The following is a 21,843-nucleotide window of genomic DNA, read 5'->3' as shown; positions in this document are numbered from 1 at the left end:
AGTCAGACTGGTTTCCGTTTCGGGATGGACTATGAAATTTCATGTAGAAAAAAAATAGCGAGTCAATTAGAAGAAAATTGTTATTGAACTAGTACAGGGTCTGTGAAGGTGAGCTGCAGCGGTGGAGGTGACCCTCCCAAATCTCTGGGTTTAGGAGATTCTGGGCTTAGTGTCATCTCTGCCGTCTCCGGAGGGAGACTTCCTTACACCGGGACCTCGGGCAACTGGCCATACCTCTCTGAACCTCATCGTGCTGCAGAGAAAAGAATAATCCCATCTTGCAGGTTGGTTCAAGAAGATGGAGGTGGCAAAGGCAGGCGCCAAGAAATGAATGTTGGTGCCATTTGCCTTCTCAGCGGAAGGGAATTTGTCCCTGTCCCTCTGAGCACGGTTACTACCCCTCCCTCGGGGGACAAGCCTGCCCAGAGCCACCTTGGGCCACGGCCAGGTCTGGCCTCAGGCCAGAGCTCTTCTCAACTGACCCTACCTGGCCATCTTCCCCAGGGATTCGTCACCAGGGCACCCTCAGAGCTGAGGATGTGGGGATTGGTGGTTAGAGGAGCCCTGTGATGGGGAGCTGACTGTCCTCTTGGACAGCTCAGCGCCTCTCTGTCCGGCTCTAACAGCCGGGCTGTCAGACGATCAATCAGCTGAGCTGATCACAGCCAGTGACTTTCCTCCATGGTCCCAGCCCTGATCTCGGGCCCCATGCGGCCACCTGTCTCCTCTGTTCTGAGAAAGTCCTGCTGAGGCGGAATGCGAAAGATCCCCTCCTCCCAATCTTGTTTTTCCTCCGAGTTAATGATGCCTTGTCAGTACAAGCCAACATGGGGCTGCAGGGCACCCCAAACTGACTGAATTCCACTGGTGCTGAGGCAGGGCTCAGCATGGGGCCAAGTGAGGCGTCAAGCCAGGCTGGGTGTGTGCTCAGGTCTAGCCATCCAGAGACGATGTATTGCGCAGTCTCTAACGGTGGGCCAAAGAGCTCCGCGCACGGCTCCATGCTGGGCTCTGGTTTTACGACGTGGACACAGTACTACAGTGGTTGACACAAATCCACCGTGGGCAGCTAACGTGCTGGCTGCTCAAGGTCCTGGTGGCCCAGATGTAGAGGCATCATTACAGTGTCATCTAACCTCCCCGAGCCTCAGTTTCCATGTCTGTATAATGGGGGCGAAATCCCTACAGGTCTCTCATTGGAATGAATTGCTCTAAAGCTCAATAGAGGTTAATTTCAGCCTCCTTTTCTCTAAGGAATCTCTGGGAGGTGCTAAAGTCACAAGACGGGGATAACCCAAAGCCTGCTGTCAGGTCTGTGCTGCTCCCCAGACCCCGGCCTGGAGCCCCATTCCCCTACCCCTGGCTCTGGAGGGACAATGAATGGGTGCAGGTGAGCTCAGGTTCGGGTCTGCACGCGAGGACTGGGCAAGAGAGATGGGGGCCCCCAGAGCCCAGAGTCCCCCAGGTCCGGCCCCAAACCTCTACCCAGAGACCTCATTGCTCTCATGCACTTCGTGGTCGATGAGCTGCAGCAGGAACCACGTGACATTTCGCAGGATGAATGTGGTGATGAGATTCCAGTGAATCACGTTCCGCAGACAGCGGATGCTCCTGCGGGACGACCGGGGCAGGGATCAGCCGGGACAGGCTGCACCTGGGCTCAGAGCTCAGCTGGGGCGGGGGGCAGGGGGCAGCTGGCGTCATGGGGCAGCTGGGCCTGCGCCCCCTGCCACCCCCTCCTCAGGCAAGGGAGAGACTCAGCCTGGGGTGAAGGCAGGGCTGCACCAGGAACCAAATTCCCATTCGCGGTGACCACGGTTGGGTCTTCCAGAGCTGGTTCCCTTTTTGCCTCCTGCATGCCCGCCAGCGGTCAGTGCCCAGGCACCTCCCCAAGCCCCTTTTGTCCGTTGGCTCCAGGGACCCCAGAGAGGAGCTAAGAATGGGTGAGGTGAAGGGGTGCCGTGGGAGGAGGGCAGAGAAAAAGCAGGGGCAGGGTGGACTCACCGCAGGGCCAGGAAAAGCAGGAAGGCAGCCACGAGGGCTGCCACAGACACGCAGTGGCCCAGGTAGTTGATAATGAGCGCGACGCGGTAGTGCAGGTCATACTTCCTCTGCTGGACACACAGACAGACACACGGGCAGACAGAGGCTTGGGGCATGTGGAGGGTGGGGCCAGGCACTCTAGCAATGGCCACCCTGTGCGTCCTGACCCTGGGGGCAGAAGAGGCTCCAAGTGTCACCACCACACCTGGCACCCAGAGCTCTCTCCTGTCGGCCCTGCGTGGCTCTTGGTATAAATGGCTGTGGTCAGGTGTCCCCTGTGCAGTTGGAGGGCAGATCTGAGCACAGTGTATTCTGAGTTATGCCAGAGATATGGGCATGTAGATCCTATTTTCTTTTTAATTCTGGAATGGGAGTTGCTACACCTGTGTTTCATCTCAGCTCACACCCTAATGGGCTGAGCAACTGAGGGTGTATTGATTTATATCTCTGGGACTCAGTTTTGATATCTGTACAATGGAGCCAACCTGTCCTCCTGTCTCAGAAGCAGCGACCTATGGCAGGTCTGGGGGTGCCTTGGGATCAGTCTGCCCGGGGTGCAGCAGTGAGGGGGTACCTTATCTGTAGAGATTTTAAGAGCAATATTAAGACCAAATAAAATCAGTCTGCTTTTTATTATCACCACGTGCTGGCAATTCTGAACAGAGGCAACGATAAAATACTCCTTCCTGCCAGGGCAGACTATCCCGCCACCCCACACCGCTTTGGTTTGCCACTGCTCAGAGGGGCTGTGAGACGAAGAGGTGACGGCAGAGGGCAGGAGGGGACCTCTTTCTCTCCTTTATGGCCCATCCCACTTGTCACTCTTGTGGCCCTCACTGCAGACCCCTTTGGCTCGCATTTTGTAGAATCACTTTCTCAGGGCAGACAAATGTTTTTCCTCTGAACTTGGACTTCTTTTGGGGAAAAGTTTCAGCCCCACTGGGGGCCGTAATGGGCAAAGGAGGAGAGGGATGGGGTGGGATGTATCATTTGGGGTCAGGAACGAGGCGAAGCTTCAAGAGGAAGGAGGCTGGCACCGCAGATAACACGGAATCCAGCACCAGAGCAAGGGGGGCTGGTGAGGTCGGAGTGGGACCCAGCTTCCCGTGGGGACTGCCCTTCTGGGGGCTGCACTTGTTTCCACGTGGAGTCATAGAATCAGAATGCCACACGGGGAAACTGAGGCCCAGAGGAGGAAGGAAGTCACACTGCCTGTTAGATGTCGGGGCACTGGTTACAGGGTCATCCCCGTCTCGTGCCATGTGCCACCTTGCTGGTGTCCTCCACCAGCTGAGCTCTCCTGAAGGTGAGCCTCTACGTCCCCTTCTCACAGGGCAGGGGGCATAGAGTGATGGTAAGAGGTGCAAGAAAGGGGTGGGTGGGTGACACAGGACTGGTTCTGCCACCCTTGGCATCCTCTGTGCTCTGAGTCCTACTACCTGTACCGGACCAGGGGTGAGGCAGGTGGGAGTCACTCACCTTATCGTCCAAAATGGGCTGACACTGTGAGTAGTTGATCCGTGAGGCCCAGGTCCCATTCTCCAAGCACTCTCGGTAGGCATTCCCTACAAAATGCACCAAGAGGCGGGTCACTCCCCTCCTCAAGAACACTCCCTGGCTCCCTAGTGCCCACAGGATAAGGTCCCTATGTCTCAGCCTCTCTAGGCCGGGAAACACATCTGAACGTTCACGTGAAAGTCATTCATGTGAAAAGTGCACAAAAGCCTTACCACTCATGGTAGCTAAAAGGCATGATAAAACCCATTTCTGATACAATTTTTTGTGTGTGTGTTTTTTTTTCCGGACGCGCAGGCTCAGCGGCCATGGCTCACGGGCCCAGCCGCTCCGCGGCATGTGGGATCTTCCCTGATCGGGGCACGAACCCGTGTCCCCTGCATCGGCAGGCAGAACTCTCAACCACTGCGCCACCAGGGAAGCCCTCTGATACAATTTTTGACTAGCATTTTGTACACTCGCTGTAATTTTGTTTGAAACTGAACCCCACTGTGAGCCCTGGGATGTGGCTGAAGATTCACTGCTTTCAGCATGCCGAAGAGTTTCCATCCTAATCGCAATCATTTTATGCTCCTGAGATCCATACTTTTCCCACCAGTATCAGCACTTCCACTTTCACCATAGTCACTATTTCTACAGCAGGTGTTTGCCCTGTACCAGGTCCTCTTCTAACTGCTTTGTTCACACTCGTCCATTCAATCCTCAGGCAACCCCATGGCGTAGGTACTGAGATTAACCCATTTTACAGATGAGAAAACTGAGGCACAGGGAGATCAAGCAGCTTGCCAAGGATACAAAGATGAGAAGATTCAAACCCAGAAGCTCTGGCTTCAGGGTTTATGTTCCTAACCCCTAGGCTACTTAGTGGTACAGGAATGACAGCAATATGGGGAAACAGGACTGCGCTGCTGACCTTGAGCTGCGGCTGCCTGGGAGACCACCATGTGATCTCTAAATGTTTGAGAACCTGGCTCTGTGTTAAAGTTGGAATGTGATGTGGGCAAAGACATTTCAGAGCATCAGTGTCTGATGTACTGAAGTGAGGGTTTTATTGAAGGGAGACGTATGAAGTTCAAGGAATGCGCATATTTTCTTTAAATCCTAGTTTGACTGTCAAGATCTAGCTCCTAAGGCACGCTCTCCAGGTAGCCCATTGTCACTTCCATCCAGAGAAATGCCTCACACCTGATAACTCCAAAGCCCTCTGCCAGCCTCTGCTCTGCATTTCGCTGTCTTATGTACCCTACCTCCCCTGCTTACTTACAAATTCTAAACGATCTATTGTTTGGGGATAATTTGTACCAGCGTTCTGCTCTCTGGCTAATGGGCAGTTGTTTGTGGATTTTTCTTTTTGGCTTACGTTAGAATCACAATATAAAGCTAATTTTCAAAAAACAGCTCACAGAGCACAGAGTCACAGAGCTGAAGGGGAAACCTTAGATTGTTTTTGGAAGCAATGAGTTCTGAAATAATTAAGTTACTTTAAAAATCCACTTCCGCTGAGCTAACAGTGAGTTAAAAGCAATGGAGTTACGAAGGAGCACTTGCTGAAGAGCAGAAACAATGGGGGAGATTCTATCAGCCTAATTGTTTTTTAATTTGGTGCTCTGAGCTTATAGATTTTTCAAATTCGGGATTTTTACTGGCCTATTCCTGCCTCCTGGGCCTGTCACCTGTCAGCGAGGCCTGCCTCGGGCAGGTCCCTGGCCCAAGTGTGAGTCAGTCAGGCCAATGCTGGTCTGACACCGACTCTGACCCCAATATGAGGACACTAGCTCCTAGCCCCTGACCATGGCACCCAATTCCCCACTTGGGTTTTCTCCCTCTACAGGATTGTTTTACTACAGGTTGTGTGTTAAGAGAAAGAAAGAAAGGTTGTATGTTAAGAGAATTTGATGCATAGGGTCAGTTATGTTACTGACCTAAAGGACAGAGTATGGGGTGAAACCAACGGGACCAATGTAAAGGCGTTTTGGGATGGTGGGTGATTTTGTAAAATGAACAGTCCCTCCCTAATGGGGATTTAGAGTCCTTCTCAACAGGCCTGCGTGAGGTGAGACAGACCCTGATCCTGGCTATGGTTCAAAGGGCAGAAAAATTTATCTTCTGTGAATGTGTTCCTAGATGTCATCTAGCTTTTCTGAAGTCAGTGCTAAGCTCCTTCCTCCAGGAAGGCCTCTTTGATTGCTTGCATCTCACAAGTCTCTTTCACCTGAGCCTCCCAACACCCCCAACCCTCTCAGTCCTGACAGCCTGAGCCCCACATTCCAGCCCTTGCTCATGACCTGGCCTCAGTTGTTCAGGTGGGTGAGTCTGGTGTCTCAGTGTAGGGCTCCCTGAGGACAAGACCTCAGAATACTCATCTCCCAAGTATGATACCTTGTGGTGGTACCGACCACGGGGCGGGCTTGCGGAAAGGAGGGGGTCAGGATAGAGATGCTGCACATCTGAGACCTTTCTGGTCCCTCACATCAATGCCCCTGGGGTACCAAGCTCCGTGGATTCTGTCTCCTCTTTCTTTTTCCGGAGTCCATCCCTCTCCTGCCCACCCTTCCACCCACTCTCTAGTCACCTTGCACTGGCACAACACCCTCCTATCTTGCCTCCTGGCTTCATCTCTTGCCCCCCTCGACTCTCTATCCTTTACCCCCACTGCCAGAGCGATCATGCTGATTTCTGAATAAAAGTCATCAGCAGCTTTTTATTGCTCTTGGGAATAAAGTCCAACTTTCTTGGCGTGCTATTCAAGGCCCTTGACCCGGGCCCCAGCCGAAATTTCCTGACGCATCTCTGTGGCAGCTGGCATTTACACCAGCAGGCCTGGCACACACCGAGCTCCATACCGAGCCACCCCTTGAGACACCCTCCGCACTCTCACCCTTTACGCATGCACATATCCCTACAAACTCCTACTTACCTTTTAACCCCCAGCACTAATGCCACCTCCTCCTGGAGGCTTCCCCAACACCCAACGTATTCCGTAATCTCTTCTTTTTCTCTAAACACCTCCTCTATGTCTTCCCATCTCTTGAAACATAGGTCTTCACACTCTATTGCCCTTGAACTACAGCCACATATCCATTTCATGTCACAGTCCAGTACACACGCACACACACACTGCTCACGTGACTGAATCCAGTTTCAAAGTGAAATTTATCTTGACCACAGCTATCATATTTTTCTTTCTATTACATTCTAATGAATTATATTTATTCTATATACAAATACTAGTCACAACCCACTACATTTACTTCACAACCCACTATCGTACAACATAGTTTGAAAAAGAAAAATCTCTTTTAGAGCATTTGCCGTAATTCACTATGAGTCTCATCTCTTTAGAATTGATCCTTCTTTTCTTTGCTACTGAACTTGAGCTCCCTGGGGACAGACAAGTAGGAAGAAACCATATTGGAGTCAACAGTTCCCTCCTCAGGAGTGAGCCATTGAGTATACGTGGGCTGAATCAAATTGACTCAGGTCTGTTGAAACCCTGGAAGGTAGGGTCTGAGATGTGGGATGTAGTGGTGGGAGGGAGCTTCCCTCTGGGGGCCCAGCCATGCCTGGGAATGAGGCTCTGGCTATAGACATTGGGTACCAGGGGACTGGAAGAGAGACGTTCCCAGCACTTCAGGGGAGCTGGCTAATGAGGACACTGCGCCCTCAGGCACAGCCTTGGACAGGAGAAAGTAAGACAGGAAGAGTCCCCCCTGGGACCCACAGGAAGATGCGCACGGGGAGTCTGAGGGCAGATGGTCAGGCCAGAATTGTGGGGATGGATGTAGTGAGGTGGGTGCCTGTTACCACAGCAACGCAGGTGCCTCCACTGAATATCGATGCCAATGGTGTGCAGTGTAGTCTGCCAGGGGCATTAGGGTCTGGGTGATGCAGGCAAGGTCTTCTCTTCCAGAGCTCTGTGGTCTGGGAAGCCTGCACTCTCCTGCAGCGTGCCCTGGCCTGTTGAAAGCCCTCATTACAATGTGCTCTGTCCCTTTCAGATGCTGACACTTTGACAAGAGCTTCTGATTTGGGCAGTCACCTGAGAGGTCCAGGAGCCTGGCTGGGAGAAGATGGAAGCCGAAATTCTAGCTGTAATTTTGTCTCTGGCTGATTAAGTGACCTTGGCTAAGTCCCGTCCCTCTCAGCCCCACTTTCCCCACTCATAAAAAGGAATGTAAACTGCTTCTCCGTGATGCTACTGGCATCTCAGGTGGGTCAAGTATTCGTTGTGTGGACCTAGCTATCTCCTTCCTGTCTGGCTTCCTTTTCAATCTGCTAACTGCCAGTAGTGCCCTCAAGCCACTGTGACAACCCCAGACACCCATACATCACTTTTAAGCGCTCCCGAGGTTAGCACTTCTATCTCTGATAGTCGAACTGGCAATATATGGGAGATGGGGACCATGAGGGACCCCATTTTTTGGGGTGGTTATGAGGGAGAGAGTGCCAGAGACAGGCTGGGCATAGGGATGAGTGGGAATATGGTGGAGAAGCAATGTCGTCATTGGCTGTCGGGAAAGAAGATGACAAGAAGTGAGGGTGGGAGGGTGCTGACAGGGTGATGGGAAGGGCCAGAAGCAATATTTACCGAAGGGATGAGGTCATGTGCAGGACTGAAATTTTCAGCACCACGGACAGCAAAATGCTACCACTGCCCATTTCCCACCATGAACGCAGGTGGGGAACCTTGGAGAGCGCCTAAGACTTACCCCTCCCCGCTCTGCCCATTCAGCCCATAGCCCTGGGCCCAGGCCAAGAAGGTCAAGATAATCCATGACCCTCTTCAATGCCCAGCTTCAGTCCTAGTACCTCCAGGTGCTTCCACGACTGCTCCAGCCCCTGGAGGGTCAGCTGCTCACTTCCCTTAGCTCATGCTCGGTCGGTATTTTTCTCTCATTGATTTCTGTAAAGGGGTCATGCCTTCCCAGCTAGCTAAGGAGTAGGGGTGGCAAGGCCTAGGTCACCTCTGGCCCTTTCTTAAGGGCTACACAGAGCCGCGCACACAGGGGCTCAGGATGGACCGAGGTGGTGCTGTTGTCTAGGCTACCGGGGAACTCCAAATGAGAATGAGAGGCTCAGGGTGGGCCAAGAGGAGAGTCTGTCACCTTGGATGCCCAGGCTCTGTCAAGCTGCACGGCAAATGCAAAACTGTCCCACGTGCAGGAGCACCTTGAGTCGCACACTCATGGCACACTCTGAGCCCCGCTGCCAGAACGGTTGACACTATAAGTCCAACCTTTGCTGGGTAGGGGTGTCCATCTGAAATAGCAAACCTGTGGTCAGCATCCTCCAGGTTCCAGGCAAGAAAGTAAATTGGGAACTGAGTCAGCAGGCATCTCCTTGGCAATTTAAGAGGGCGAGGCAACTTCTCCTTCATTTGGTCTAAAGAGGCCCAAAGAGGGAGACATGTCCACGGTCACCAGCAATGAAGAGGCAGAAATAGATCTCTCTCCCCCAGGACACACTTTCTCATGGGAGATCCCGGAGTCAGTGTTTCTGGAAGGGAGAGGCTCTCCCTGCTACCCTGTGTTCCAGAAGATGTAGTCAGTTGTGCCACCTCTGCAGTGTCCTAGCCACTTAGTGTCTGGACCCCCAGAGCAGAAAATGCCTGAAGGGCCAGATATGCCACCCTCGGTCCCCTTACTGCTTTTCCTGCAATTGGACTACTGCAGACCTAGCTATCTCCTTCCTGTCTGGCTTGGGACCTACACCTTAGGTCACTTTTCTTTTGCGGGAAAAATCTCTACTGCCTGGACTAGGTAGTGATACTGTGGGCATGACTAATTGCTTTTCACCTCCAGTTAAGAGACCATTTGGGGAAAACACGGTACAGTCATGGTGCCAATAGCACGGTCTCCCTAAGCTTCCCAAACAATGTGCATCTCCCTGAGTTAAGTCTGAACATTTCCCGTCTTGATCTAATCACCGCACGTTGGTGGGGCAGAGGTGAGGGCAGCTGGTGACGCTCACCCAAGCTCAGGACCAACCTGCTGGGTTGAGAGATCGGGAATCTGCTATCACCAACCCAGTCATCAGGTTGGGAAGGGCCTCCTCGGGGCCATCTGCTCGTGACATCTGGGATGAGAGAAGGGCATTTCTTTCCCCTCTCTTCAGTATTGTGTGGACGCTGCTCTCCAGACCCCCTTGTCCATTCTGGACCTCCCCAAACCCTCAGCTCTCTATATCTGAAGGGCTTTTCACCCATGATGCCCCTCCATCCTTGAGTATGTATGGCAGGGGTAAATGTCCACACTTACAGCAGACAGTGGGGAAACTGAGCCAGGGAGGCACAAAGCAGCTTCATGGAGACCACAGTGGGCCCATAAAAAGGGAAGAGGTGTGAGTGGAATCCAGCTCACTGTGTGAGATCACTGGCCTCCCCAGGGAAGGGGCAAGTGGGAGGAGGTGCCTACCTCTGCTCCAGCCCCTATTGTGCAGGGCTCCCTCCATCCAGGCATCCCTAGCAGCTCGTCGCCATGACACCCGCCCGCGGAGGGAAGCGGAGAGAAGGAAGCCCGCGGCACAGGCTGCCGCGGAGGGGAGGATGTCAGGGGAAGGGGCCACGACAACTCACCCAGCACACCGCCCACCCTGTACAGAGAAACGGAGGCCCAAAGAGGAGAAAAGCCTGCCCAAAGGTGAGACAAGCAGGATTATGTGAAGTGACGGGGGTGGGCGAGTGGGGTGGGTGGTGAACACATCTCTGGCTGGCAGAGTCCTAAGTCTGGGGACTTAGGGGGCCAAGGGGCTGCCTCTCTCCAGAGGCCTTTGGGGATCAGACCCTCTTAGTGTAGACAGACCGCACCCTCCCAAGACACCATCCAGAGACCAGTCAGTTTAGTGCCTCTCAGGGACAACAGAAGGCCACACCACCTCAGGACAGCCATCCTTGGTGCGAGTGGGACCCTCAAGGACCTGATCCCGGAGACACTTCTCTTTCCAGACCCTAGGCCTCGCTCTCCTCCCCTTGCTGCCAAGAGCCTAGCTGGGCACGGGGAGCCCTAGGCAGCATCGTCTCCTAGTCGTGACGGGCCCCATGAGGTTAGTATGTTTTCTGTGTCCTTCACACAGATAAGGAAATTGAGACTTAGATGGGGTGGAGCTGCCCGGCACTCAGTGAATCGCGGCACAGCCAGGACCTCGGTGAGCTCTCCTGAAGCTGAGTCTGGGTTCTTCCTGCTGTTCCTCGCCTCCAGCTCCACCCCTGCAGGAGCTGTGAAAGGAAGTTCTGGCCAGACTCTGGAGCACCTGGTCTGAGGTGGGTGAACTGCATTTGGGGTCCTGTGGGGTGGGTCCTGAGAGTCACTGGGGGTGGCGATTTGCCCTGGGGTTCCAGACCCTGCTGGGGTTGCCAGGGTGTGGAGGGAGTGGGCAGGGAAGGATGCTGCAGCCTCTGACTCAATAGCAGGAGGGAGGGGAGGGGCAAAGTCAAAGTTCCCAGCCAATCTGGATTCAGATTTAGATGGTACATGCTGGACATCAAGCGGCATCCTTCCAGAGTACTCCAGTCCTGCATCATGACGCTACGGACAAGCAGCTCGGACTCTAATGCTAGCAGGACCGAGGCCCACGCCCTGGCATTCAAGGCCTCCATGATCCAGCTCTATTCCCTCTCCACCTCTGTTCCCACCCTCCCTTCCACCTGACACATCACTGGCCCAATTTTTCAAGGCCCTGCTCCCCAGCACTTCCTCCATGAAGTCTTCCCAACTTGCTTCTCCCTCTTTTTTGGAATCAACTTCCTCCCATGTACTCCTACAGCCTTGGCTGTGTTATTTCACTTAAGAGCAAATAGCAAAAAGTTCTCTTTAAGAATCTCTCTCTCTCTCTATCACAGGAGCCTCTGGAAGGCTGGGTCAGGTCTTATGCCTCTTTGAAGAGCTTGTTTCTAGTGGAGAAAAGGCAACATACCCACAAACCCAATAAAAGGTGAACCTGGACAGGGAATGGGACATTAAGTGGAGGATTCCTGGGGAAGGGGCAGGGGGCTGCATCTTTGGTCTTCCCTGAGATGAAGGGTCCTTAAGCAGAGGGACAGCTGAGACTCCGCTGTTACACTTCTCAGCTGTCTGGGCCCCATGCATGCAGAGGTGGAAAATGCTAGAGCGTGGGCTGAGAGCCCCCAGAGCCTGCTGAGGCTATTCAGGGTGCTGGCTTTCTGTGGGACCCTGGGCAAGTGTCTTTTCCTCTCCGGTCCAGTCATATCCCAGCCTTAAGCAGCAGGGGCGGGGAGGGCTGAACTCAGCACAGAAGGCCTCACAGCTGGGAAGTTCTCAGGTGTCTGGATGGCCAGAGGGGCATCCTTTCTGCTCTGTCTCTCTTTCCTCCTCCTTTCCTCAGCCAGACCCTCAGTGATGGTCATGCCTGTCCCACTTTCCCTCTCTCCCAGCAGGGGACAGTTCTCACACACAGGGTAACTGCTGACCCTTGGGCTTCAGGGGTCAGGGTATGGTTGGGTCTCACTGGGGACTGGGAATGCAGACCTGAGTTCCTGGAGTCACAGCTTCTATTCCTCAACCCAGGGGCCCATCTACCTGGGACCCTCCCTGAGGCTTCACCCCAGGACCTGGCCTGTCCTCAACAAATGTAATGTCCCCACTGCTTCAAGACCTTCAAGAACCACTCCCACCCCCTCCAGGAAGCCTTCCAGGAATGCTCTAGTGCCCACCAAACCCATCTTTCCAATCCCTGATGGTTGATTTGTGTAAGCTTGGTCTTTAAGCAGCCTGGGGCTCTGTGAGGACAGGGCTCAGCCTTTCTCATCACCCCTGGCTCCTGAGCACAAGCAGGTAGACCCAGTGGGAAGAACCCTGTGGCTGGAGACCACCTAGTTTATGTGTTTCCATTTTAACACAACTAGGGCTTCAGAATGTCTCTAGACTGGGGTTCTGGGAAGTGGAGACCCCCCAGTCCTCCCCATAGGGTTGGGTTAGGTGAGGCATCTCTTCCCCCGTCCTGGCAGATGTCTCAGTATAGATGGGTCTGCCATTCTCAGCAGGACATGGTACGAGCCTGAGGTCAAGGAGCCGAGGCTGAGCCGGGCTGGGCTTAGTGATTCCGCAGGAGGAAAATGACCCTGTCCACGAGGCTGCGGGACCCTCCTTTGCAGACACGAGGCCCACAGGGACAGGCAAGGGGAGGTGCCTAAGTGGGGCAGATAGAACGAGGGATGGGAGGAGGGAGAGATAGAGGATTTGGGGAGAAGGGAGGGAGGGAGGGGGGATGGAGAGAGGGGGAGGGGGAGGGAGAGAGGGGGAGGGGGAGGGAGAGAGAGAGAGGGAGGAAGGCAGCTGAAGAAGGAAGATGGAGAGAGGGAGGGAGGGAAAGAGAATCACATAGATAGAAAACAAGATAGAGACTGAGAAATACACAGAGACATACACACAAAAAGAGACAGAGAGAAAATACACCCAGAGACAGAGATAGAACCACACATAGAAATAGAAACAGAGATAGAGCCATGGAGACAAAGAGAACAACACAGAGAGAGACACGCACACAGAGATGGGCACAGGAGTGGAATACAGGTGAGAGGTGGGAGGAAAATGGAATACAGTGCCCACCTCTGGCCAGACCACTGCTGGGCTAATCCACTTCCCTTCTCCCTACAGACAGGGAGACTGAGGCCCAGGAAGGGGGTGGGACTTGCCCCAGGTTCTACTGTGTATGGACATTATGATAGTTTTGGGTGGCCCAGAATTTGAACCTGATTCCCATATGGGCTTCGGGGAGAGGCAGAGAACACCTCCTGCCACAGGGCTGAAATGCCAGGCCCTCATCTTCTAGGCTCCCTTGTAGCCAGAGCTGGAGTGTGGGACCCAAAGCTCCACACTCCTCCCGCCTCAACAGATGCACTGGCCCCGAGGAAATCAGTGAGCTGGGGGCCCACAAAATGGAGATGGGCAGAGTGTTTCCTGGGGACCACTGCAGGAAGCTTAAAAACCCAAGGCAGTGATGACAGCAGGGCCATGGCCCATCTGGTGGCCAGGGCTTGTGGCGTTGTCAGGGCCCACTCAGGGAGAGTAGGGGTTCCCTCACTGGGCCAGCTCTGCCCTGAGTTCTTGGCTGGGGACCCCATTTCTGGTTCTGGTTCTCCGTTCCATCCAGTAATTCTGTAAGCTCCCCAATAGCCTTTCAACAAATTCCTTCTCTGTTTAACCCATCATATTTGCTTTCTCAGAGGCAGCAGAACCTTAGTTAGAATCCTTGTTCTGTTATAAGCTGTGTGACTTTGGGAAAGTCACTTAACTTCTCTGTGCCTCAGTTTCCCCATGTGTAATATGAGGATAATACTATGTCTGTTATTGGGTGTGTGTAAAGATTAATGAGTTAACACAGGTCAAAGACAGTACAGACACACAGAACCTGCACCAGGTGGGGGAAAACACTGGAGGGCACTCGGACACGTGGGCACTTAACTGGGTTCTGCCACGGACGAGCATGGGTGGCCTTGAACAAGTCCCTTCCCTTCCCTTGGCCATTGCTGAATCTGGAAACAGTCTCTGGGTAAGAATAACAAGGCTCTGACCGAGTCTCCCACACTTGCTACCTGTAGCTCTTAGCTAACCACACAAAAACTCCTGAATACCTTGTCTCCAGACCAAGGCACTAGCCTGGGCTTCCTCAACCAGCCAATTGCGTTCTCCATATCTTCACTCAGACGTCCCTCCAGCCCCTCAGACCACATATCCTCTACTGTACTCAGCATTTTCCTAGTGTGGTCCCTGAATCCTCCCTCTTCCCTGTCTCATGCCAGTCTTGTCAGTTACAAATGCATCCTTGCCCTCTTCTGCTCTCGCAGCCTCCACTTGACCTGAGTCAGTTACAGGAGTCTCCTAACCCCTCCTTTTGCCACCAGAGACTCTGTGTCCCAAAGCTGAGCTCCTCTGCTCACAAGCTCCCCTAGGCTCCCTCCTGCACCAAAGGTGAAGTCCTCTGCAATACTGTGGGTCATCTGACCAGCATCCAGCCATCTGGTCTCATCTGCTTCTTTCTCCTACTACCTGTGCTCCATGTAACACTGGCCAGTCCCGAGGCACAAAGTACAGTCCCCATCTCTTCCCCTAGACTTACTATACTTTCACCTACTAAAATCCCACCTGTCCCCAGAAGTCCAGCTCAGAGGCTAAACCCTCCCTGATCCCCCAGGGTGAAGGCATGAGTCTTTTCCTGTCCCTCTAAGCTCTTCTTGCAAACTGTCTCTCACGGATGCAGTGCTGCCCAGTGGTTAAGAGTGATGGTTGAGGGCTTCCCTGATGACGCAGTGGTTGGGAGTCTGCCTGCCGATGCAGGGGACACGGGTTCGTGCCCCGGTCCGGGAAGGTCCCACATGCCGCGGAGCGGCTGGTCCCGTGAGCCATGGCCGCTGAGCCTGCGCGTCCGGAGCCTGTGCTCCGCAACGGGAGAGGCCCGCGTACCGCCAAAAAAAAAAAAAAAAAAAAAAAAGAGTGACGGCTGAGGGAGCTGATTATAACCTTGAAAAAACTGACTTCATGTCTCTGAGCCTCAGTTTTCTCATCTGCAATATGGGCATAAGAGCAGTACATGTCTCAGGAGGCCTTAGGGAGGTGGGGATGATGGGATTATGTATGCAAAGCTCTCTCAGTGGTAGCTGGCACCTGGACCACGATCCACACTTGGTAGCTTTGTGGCCGATTCTCTGTGCTCAGCTGAGTGGACGAAAAGTACACGAGGACTGTTGCCTAAGCTTCTGTCCCATGCAGGCAATGCCCGCTCTCTAAAACATGAGGCTTCAGCGGGGGTCTGGCTGTAGCATAACAAAATTGGGTAGGAAGAGGAGCTGGGACCCTTCCTCCTCTTCCCCCAGGCTTCTCATAGGAGCTTTTTCCCTCCCCGTGTCCTTCTTTCTCCAGGAAAGATCCCACTGAAAAGGCAAACAGAGCAGGAGGAAGCGGTGGCTAGGAGGCAGGGGAGGTAAGAAATCAATCGCCCCACTGCCATTGCCATTAGCGACCTTGGCTCTTCCCACTTCAGCCGCCACGCTGGTTAATGGCAATGCTGCTTCTGCCCCACACGCTTCTCCCATTTGCCAGCAGTCAGCACTTTGGTCCAAATGAAGAAAATTGTTCATTAGTACCAGGGGCTAATTGGCACTACGTTTGCCAACCTCCGTGGCACCCTGACCTTTTTTTCAGCTTCTCATTTGACGTGATGTGAGTGGTCTGGTACGTGCTGCGGCACCTCCTTTGGGAAGTCTTCTCGTCTCCCCTCCCCTCTCCCTCCTCGTCCCATAGCCCCCTTGCACTCCCCAATCAGGGCATTTATCACTCTGTATCCCTTTTGTCTGTTGCAATTGTGAGTGGGGGCCTCAACGCCAGGGCAGTGGCTGGCACATAGTAGCTGTTTAATAAACTGTTTGAATACTGTGCTCAGCTTGGCAATGGAGAAGAGATCCAGGCCCTGTCCTTGGGGGCTCCAGGCTGGTTGAGGGGAGAGGGGACAGCTGAGGCTGTAGGAACCAGAGCAGAGCTGCCTCAGGTCCACAGGTCGTGGGGTGGAGGGGCCGCATCACCTCACTTAGCGCTTGGTCTCTGGGTTTAGACTGAGTCAGGGCCCCGGCTCTCCACTGCCCCACCCCACACGGCTCACAAGATCCTAAAAATACAGTTTTATGATCTCAGGACTGGGAAGGAGCGTGGAAGCCATTCCTTCTGCTTGCACATCTCCTGGGTCAGGGACATCACCTCCTCCCAGGGAGGTTTGTTTTAATCATGGATAGGAAGCGTGGTCAGATGACGCAGAAATCTTCCTCAGCAGCCCCACTACCTCTCTCACTCCCTTCCGTTAGGAGCACCACTGCCATTGGACTCCTCCAAGCACAGCTGTTCTCTGGGACACGAGAGCCCTCCGCTGGTGCAGACAGGGGAATGCCACTCAGCCTCAGATGCAGATGCTACGGTCTAGCCCTCTAACCATTCTCAGGGTGAAGGCCTGAGTTTGGACAGGCATGTGTGTGTGAGTGCGCGCACGCGTGCGAGTGAGGCGACAGGGGAGCTGTGCCACTATTCAGACACACATTCAGAGACAGGTTGCTATGATGCTTCCAGGATAAGGGGCTTCAGACAAGCAGCTGCCCTCCACTCTTGCCCAGTGTCTCAGAAGGCTCTTTGCTGGTGGGGCGGGGCTGGAAATGTGAGTGGCTGTTCAGGGTGGGCTAGTGATGCTGCATTCCACAGCCTCACAAGACACTCCCACTTGGCTCCCATCAGACCTTCCACAGGGCATAGACTCAGGCACCCCCTCCCCTCCCAGAGCCCAACCGGAACAACCCCACCTGGATGCTGTGTGACTCCTGTAGCCTCTGCTGCCGTCCTCCCCAGAGTGTCAAGCCAGCCGGTGATTGGCCAGGAGGAAGGAGAGCACAGGCTGTTCTCCCAGGGAGTGGGGGTGGGCGGTCCTGATTCAGACACCATGCGTTACCTGGGTAGCAGGAGTAATGCTGACCACCGCCCCGGACTCACAGCCCAGAGGGCCAGTCCGGGGACATCCGGGTAGGGAAGAGGCTACACCCCACACTCCGGCCCAGAAACGGCTACGCTTTGCATGCCCCCCAACACAAGCCTCACCCCATTTTTCCTGCCTCCTGCTCTCCTCCTCTCCCACAGTAGAGTCTGATCGTGGCACTCACCCTGGGGGTTGGGAACTTAGTCTATGCGCCCCACCCCGTCCCACCTCCCCGGGGAGATGGGGGGCGGAAATTGGCTAAACACAGAGACGCCCTAATGGAGAAACTTCAGGCACCAAGAGTACATAATGTGGGAGAGAGGTTCGTCCTCAAAAGGAAAGAAGTGTTTCCTTCTCCCCTTTCTGGGCTCTCTGCGCATTGGAGCACGGAAATCGTGGGCAAATCACTGCCTTACTGAAGCTAACGGTGAGGTAGGGGTAAGAGGGAGCGCCCACAGTATTATGTCTTTAACGCCGGCCGTAGGACGGTACCACCGCCCTCAGGTCTTCGACGCTGGGTCCGGAGCCCTCGCTACCCCCTAAACCGCCCTCCTGGGAGGCGGGTGCTGAACCCGCGGCGGAGGGTCCGGGGTACACTCACGGGTCGTGTTGTACTTGACGCCGTTGAAGTACTCGGGGCACTGCCTCTCCACCAGAGCTCCGGCCGCGCTCCGGGGCCAACACGTCCCGATCTGGTCCAAGGTCGTGTTGCAGTAGGAGTAGGGACCTGACGACGGGAGAGAGCAGAGCGGGGCTCAGAGGGGTTGCTGGGGGCGCGGGGCGCCGCAGGATGTAGGGCGCGAGGCGCTCGGAGCGCGGGGCCCTGGGCGCACCCAGCGCGCCAGGGAAGGAGCCCGCGCCGCCTCTGTCCGCTCGCCTCCCGCCTACCCTCGGGGTCCAGGGGCAGCCCCCAGCCGTCCAAGAGCAGCTCTTCTGCCAGCTCCAGGCTGCAGTTGGCCTCCAGCAGGCTGTGGAGCAGTGCCGCGTCCATCGCGCCCCGGAGCCGCGCGCCGAGAGGGAGTGTGAGTGCGCGTCCGGCGTGGCTGCCAGGGGCTGGGTTCGAGACAGAGCGGCCGAGAGAGCGCAGGGTCCTGGCCCTGCTCGCCCAGCCCGACCTTCCGGACAGCCTCCGGACGCTGCGCCGGATCGCCCGGAGCTGCCAAGTCGGGACCCTGGCTGAGAGGAGCTGCAAAGCGCACGGAGCTGCCGGTCCACCCGCTAGGTCGCGGCCAATGGCGGCACCAGGGGGCGGGGCCAGGCGGCTCCTCTCGCCCTGGCCCAGGCTCCCGCCCCCGGCCCACCAGCCCTGCCCCGGGTCCGCCTTCTCAGGCCCCGGCAAGGTCCGGGGGAGGGTGGCGGGAACGCAGAGTGTGGGCCTGGTGGGCGGAATGACCCGTCCGAGGATCGAGGCCCAGGGGTTGCATGGCGCAGCAAAGCGCGCGCGCCCGCCCGCCCGAGGAGCCAGAATCGGGTGGCTCGCCGCCTTTCTCCTCCTTGAGCGAGGACACTGGAGGGGGCGACAGGGGGAGTGGCGAGTCCATGTGCAGATGTGCGCTCTAGAAAAGTCCCCTTAGCCTCTGGGAAGGAAGTGGATTGGAGGGGCTTCGAAGGAAGCAAGGGAGCCACCGAAGAGTCTAGTGAGATCAAATGGCCTGAATGGGTGCAGACCCGGACCAAGCCGTGGGGGCCGGGATAGAGAGGGACTTCGGGGAGTGCCAGCCCCGGTGAGGAGGAACTGGAGAGAGGAGTGGGTGGGTGGCTTCCAACAGGAGCCAGGAGGCAGGGATAATGCCAGGTCTCCCGCTTGGGTGACTGGGGGCGGGGGTGGTGTTGTCATTTAAGGACATGAGTCCAGGGGAGAATCTGGCTGAAATTATCTGGAGGATTTCACACACCCGGGTCTTACCGCCCTGGGTTTCAGAGGGAATAAAGTGAGAAGTGAGACCCTCTCTTCCTCTTGGCCTGGGCAGGGCTGCCTGAAACTGGTTCCATACTGGCCCCTCAGGACTGCCTGCTCCATAATTCCCTGTGGTTCCACTGAGTGTCTAGGGCAGGCCCACTGCTCGTGCCTGCTGATTGGGGGGATCTGGGCTCAAGAGACAGGGCCCCAACTCAGTCTTTACTGTCTCTGCCTCTGTCTCTACTCTCTACGCATTTTACCCCAATTCTCACCCTCTCTTCTGGGGCAGTTTCTCCATCAGTGAAATGTTCTTAGAGGCCGCTCCCAGCCCTGACAATCTCTGGTTCTGAGTTATGAGATGCAAAGGCAGATGTACAAAGGAAGATGTACATGTGTGTGCACATGTGTGTGTGTATGTGTTTCTATCTTCAGAGGGCAGGGAGAGCTGGGACCCAGTCCCAGCTGGGCTGGAAGCCCCAGGGGAGCTAGACCTATCCCTTCTTGCCATCCTCCACTGGGAACAAAGCTGCCAGAGAAGGCTGAGACCACCCTGAGCCAGCATTATGCCCTGCGCAGGGAGAGGAGAAGAGGCAGGCTGGGCTGCCTTTGTGTGCTCCAATGTCACCAGCCTCCATATGAATGCTGCTGTCACTGCCCAGGCAGAGTCAGAGAGCACTGAGACCAGGGCTGAGCACAGTGATCTCTCCACGGCCAGCTGATTGGCAGGTACAAGGTGCAGACCAGCCAGCCAGGTCTGTCTTCTGCTTTTTGAATGGACAGAGCCCTTGGCTCAGCGCGGGCAGCTGCAGAGGCAGAGGTCCCTAATAACTAGTGCCAGGAGCAGGTGAGGATCAGTTGAGTCCCAACTCCAACCCTAGGCAGAGTCCTGTTGCCAGTCCCAGGCTGAGATTCGGCCCTGGTCCCAGACTGAGCCCTGCCCCACAGGGTCACACATAGGCTAGAGTGTGGCTGGCAGGATCAGCCCATTTCTTCTTTGGGAATTAGTCTCATTCATGCACAAAGGAGGCTCTCCACACACTGATCCCAGCCCAGGGGGAAAAGGAGAGATCAAGCTAAGCTATTAACCTGTTCATCACCAGAGCCACAGCACAGGAAAAGCAGCTATCTCATGGGGTGGTGAGTGCCCCGTGACCATAGGCCAAGGACTTATCGTCTCACATGAAGAATGGAAGCTTGGCCTGGGAGACCTGGACTGCTCTTAACTGGGACAGCACATGTGATATAGGTTCCTCTGGGAAGTGACCATTTCAGGGGCAGAGGCAAAGTTCATTCTGCATCTTGACGCGACAGTCAGGGCCTGAGCACAGGCCCACAGACCTGGGGTTCCCTGGTTTCCAGGACGCAGGGCCATTTCGTCATGGAGTTTATTATCATAGGTATGACTGTCTGTTATCCTTGATGCGACAGAGAGAAAAATGAAAAAAGGGGCGGCTTTGGAACAAATTGATTTTATAGCTCAGTTTAGTGTCTGCAAATAGGTAAACGAGGAAGATATTGTAATGAGCAAAAACTTTCCTCACTTAGATTAAATTCAACTACAATTAATAAAGTCTGGGACTTTTTGCTAGCCAAGGAAGCAGAGGTGGGTGGGAGGTCCCTGTGATGGAGGTGAGCTCCCAGGCCAGGCATTGGGGCAGTGGTATTTGGGACCGTCTGTGTGCCCCCAGTCTGGTGGGACAGGTTGCAAATAAGTTCAGGGAAGTGTGACAGGTGCTGGGGAAGATACCTGGGTGTCATGAGCAGAGCGGGGGTGGGTCAGGTGCCTCTAGCCCACCTCTGATGTCAGCTGCAGTGGCAGTGGATGGTCCTCCAGCGCACAGCCTAACACCAGACAGGCGTGCACAGCACAATGGAAAAACACACGGTGTCTCGCATGGTCACGTGTCTGCACAGCACACACACGTTCTCTCACTCATCCCACCACCCATCAAACATCAACTGGGAGTACACAGGGCTGGGACAGGTTGTGGGGTTCACTGCAGTTACGGTGGGACTGCTGAGGACACGGAGGCTTGGGAGAGGCCAGAAGGTGCCCCTCTCTTGCCCTGCAACACTGGGGACAGTGCCCCCGGCCAGGCCAGATACTCCTTCCCCACCCTACCCCACTCCACGCTGGCACAGGGGCGATGGCCTGGTGTCTTCAGGTTGAGCCCTGGGATCGGGCTTCAGGCCCCTGGCAACCGTCCAACCCTACACTGTCATTTACAGATGGCCAAAGGGAGGCCCAGAGGAGGAAAAGGAACTTCCTCTCCACCGGATCCCAGGCCGTCCTCATCTCCACAGCAGACTGGGCTCCTTGTCTCCTTCACGGGGGGAGGAAGTGATTTCTCTAAGACCGTGTGACTTCTCACAAGAGCAGATCCCCATTGCCCTCGGGACAGAGCCCAGCTCTCTAGCACTGCAAACAACATTCTTCATGATCGTCTATTCCCCATCCTCTCGCTCCTCTCAACTTGAGATGCACTTTGGAACAACTCGCCGCTCCCTGGGGACATTCTCTCCCTCTGTACCTTCGCACGTGCCCTGCCCTTACCGCTGTGCTCCAGTTAGCCGAGCCGACTCCCATTCACCCTTCTAACGTTCAGCTTAGCCCTCACCTCCTTTGTCTTGTCTGGGGTGGGTGGCCCTTCTCCGTGCCTCCATCTGCCGGGTGCTGGTCGATGTCACATCAAGGTTGTTGGCTTTTCTACTGTGACTCCCAGAGGGCAGGGCTGGTCATGTTCACTAAGCAGTCCCTAGCACCCATCAGAATGCTCCAGGCCTGTGCTCAGTGAGTCACCACGGAAAGAACAAATGCCCTGGCAGCAGCCCTGCCTCCCAGACCAAGGTTCTCTTCCCATTTGACCAGCCCTGGTGTGTGTGTGTGTGTGTGTGTGTGTGTGTGTGTGTGTGTGTGTGTG

At 55.1% G+C, this 21,843-nt stretch overlaps 1 protein-coding gene across 2 annotated transcripts in view; it reads right to left on the bottom strand.

Moving 5' to 3' along the window:
* Nucleotides 1-21,843, bottom strand: part of CRHR2 (corticotropin releasing hormone receptor 2) — a 44,638-nt gene that overhangs the window by 10,581 nt on the left and 12,214 nt on the right. Inside the window, exons 1-5 of one of the 2 annotated variants that reach the window (XM_027102270.1) lie at nucleotides 17,911-18,250; nucleotides 17,624-17,749; nucleotides 3,523-3,608; nucleotides 2,005-2,114; nucleotides 1,494-1,611 (exon numbers count right to left, since the gene is read on the bottom strand). In XM_027102270.1, the coding sequence (XP_026958071.1) occupies nucleotides 1,494-1,611; nucleotides 2,005-2,114; nucleotides 3,523-3,608; nucleotides 17,624-17,749; nucleotides 17,911-18,013 (543 nt within the window). In that variant the 5' untranslated portion in view covers nucleotides 18,014-18,250. Of the gene's footprint in view, nucleotides 1-1,493; nucleotides 1,612-2,004; nucleotides 2,115-3,522; nucleotides 3,609-17,623; nucleotides 17,750-17,910; nucleotides 18,251-21,843 lie in introns of those variants that run through there. The other variant, XM_027102269.1, reaches the window with a different exon arrangement.

This window comes from Aethalodelphis obliquidens, unplaced genomic scaffold (genome assembly GCF_003676395.1).
Source record: "Aethalodelphis obliquidens isolate GAN/ISIS:26980383/991018 unplaced genomic scaffold, ASM367639v1 scaffold5, whole genome shotgun sequence".
Classification (NCBI taxonomy): Eukaryota; Metazoa; Chordata; class Mammalia; order Artiodactyla; family Delphinidae; genus Aethalodelphis; species Aethalodelphis obliquidens.
Note: the sequence above shows the minus strand (reverse complement) of the source record. Positions and strands in the feature narration are given on the sequence as shown.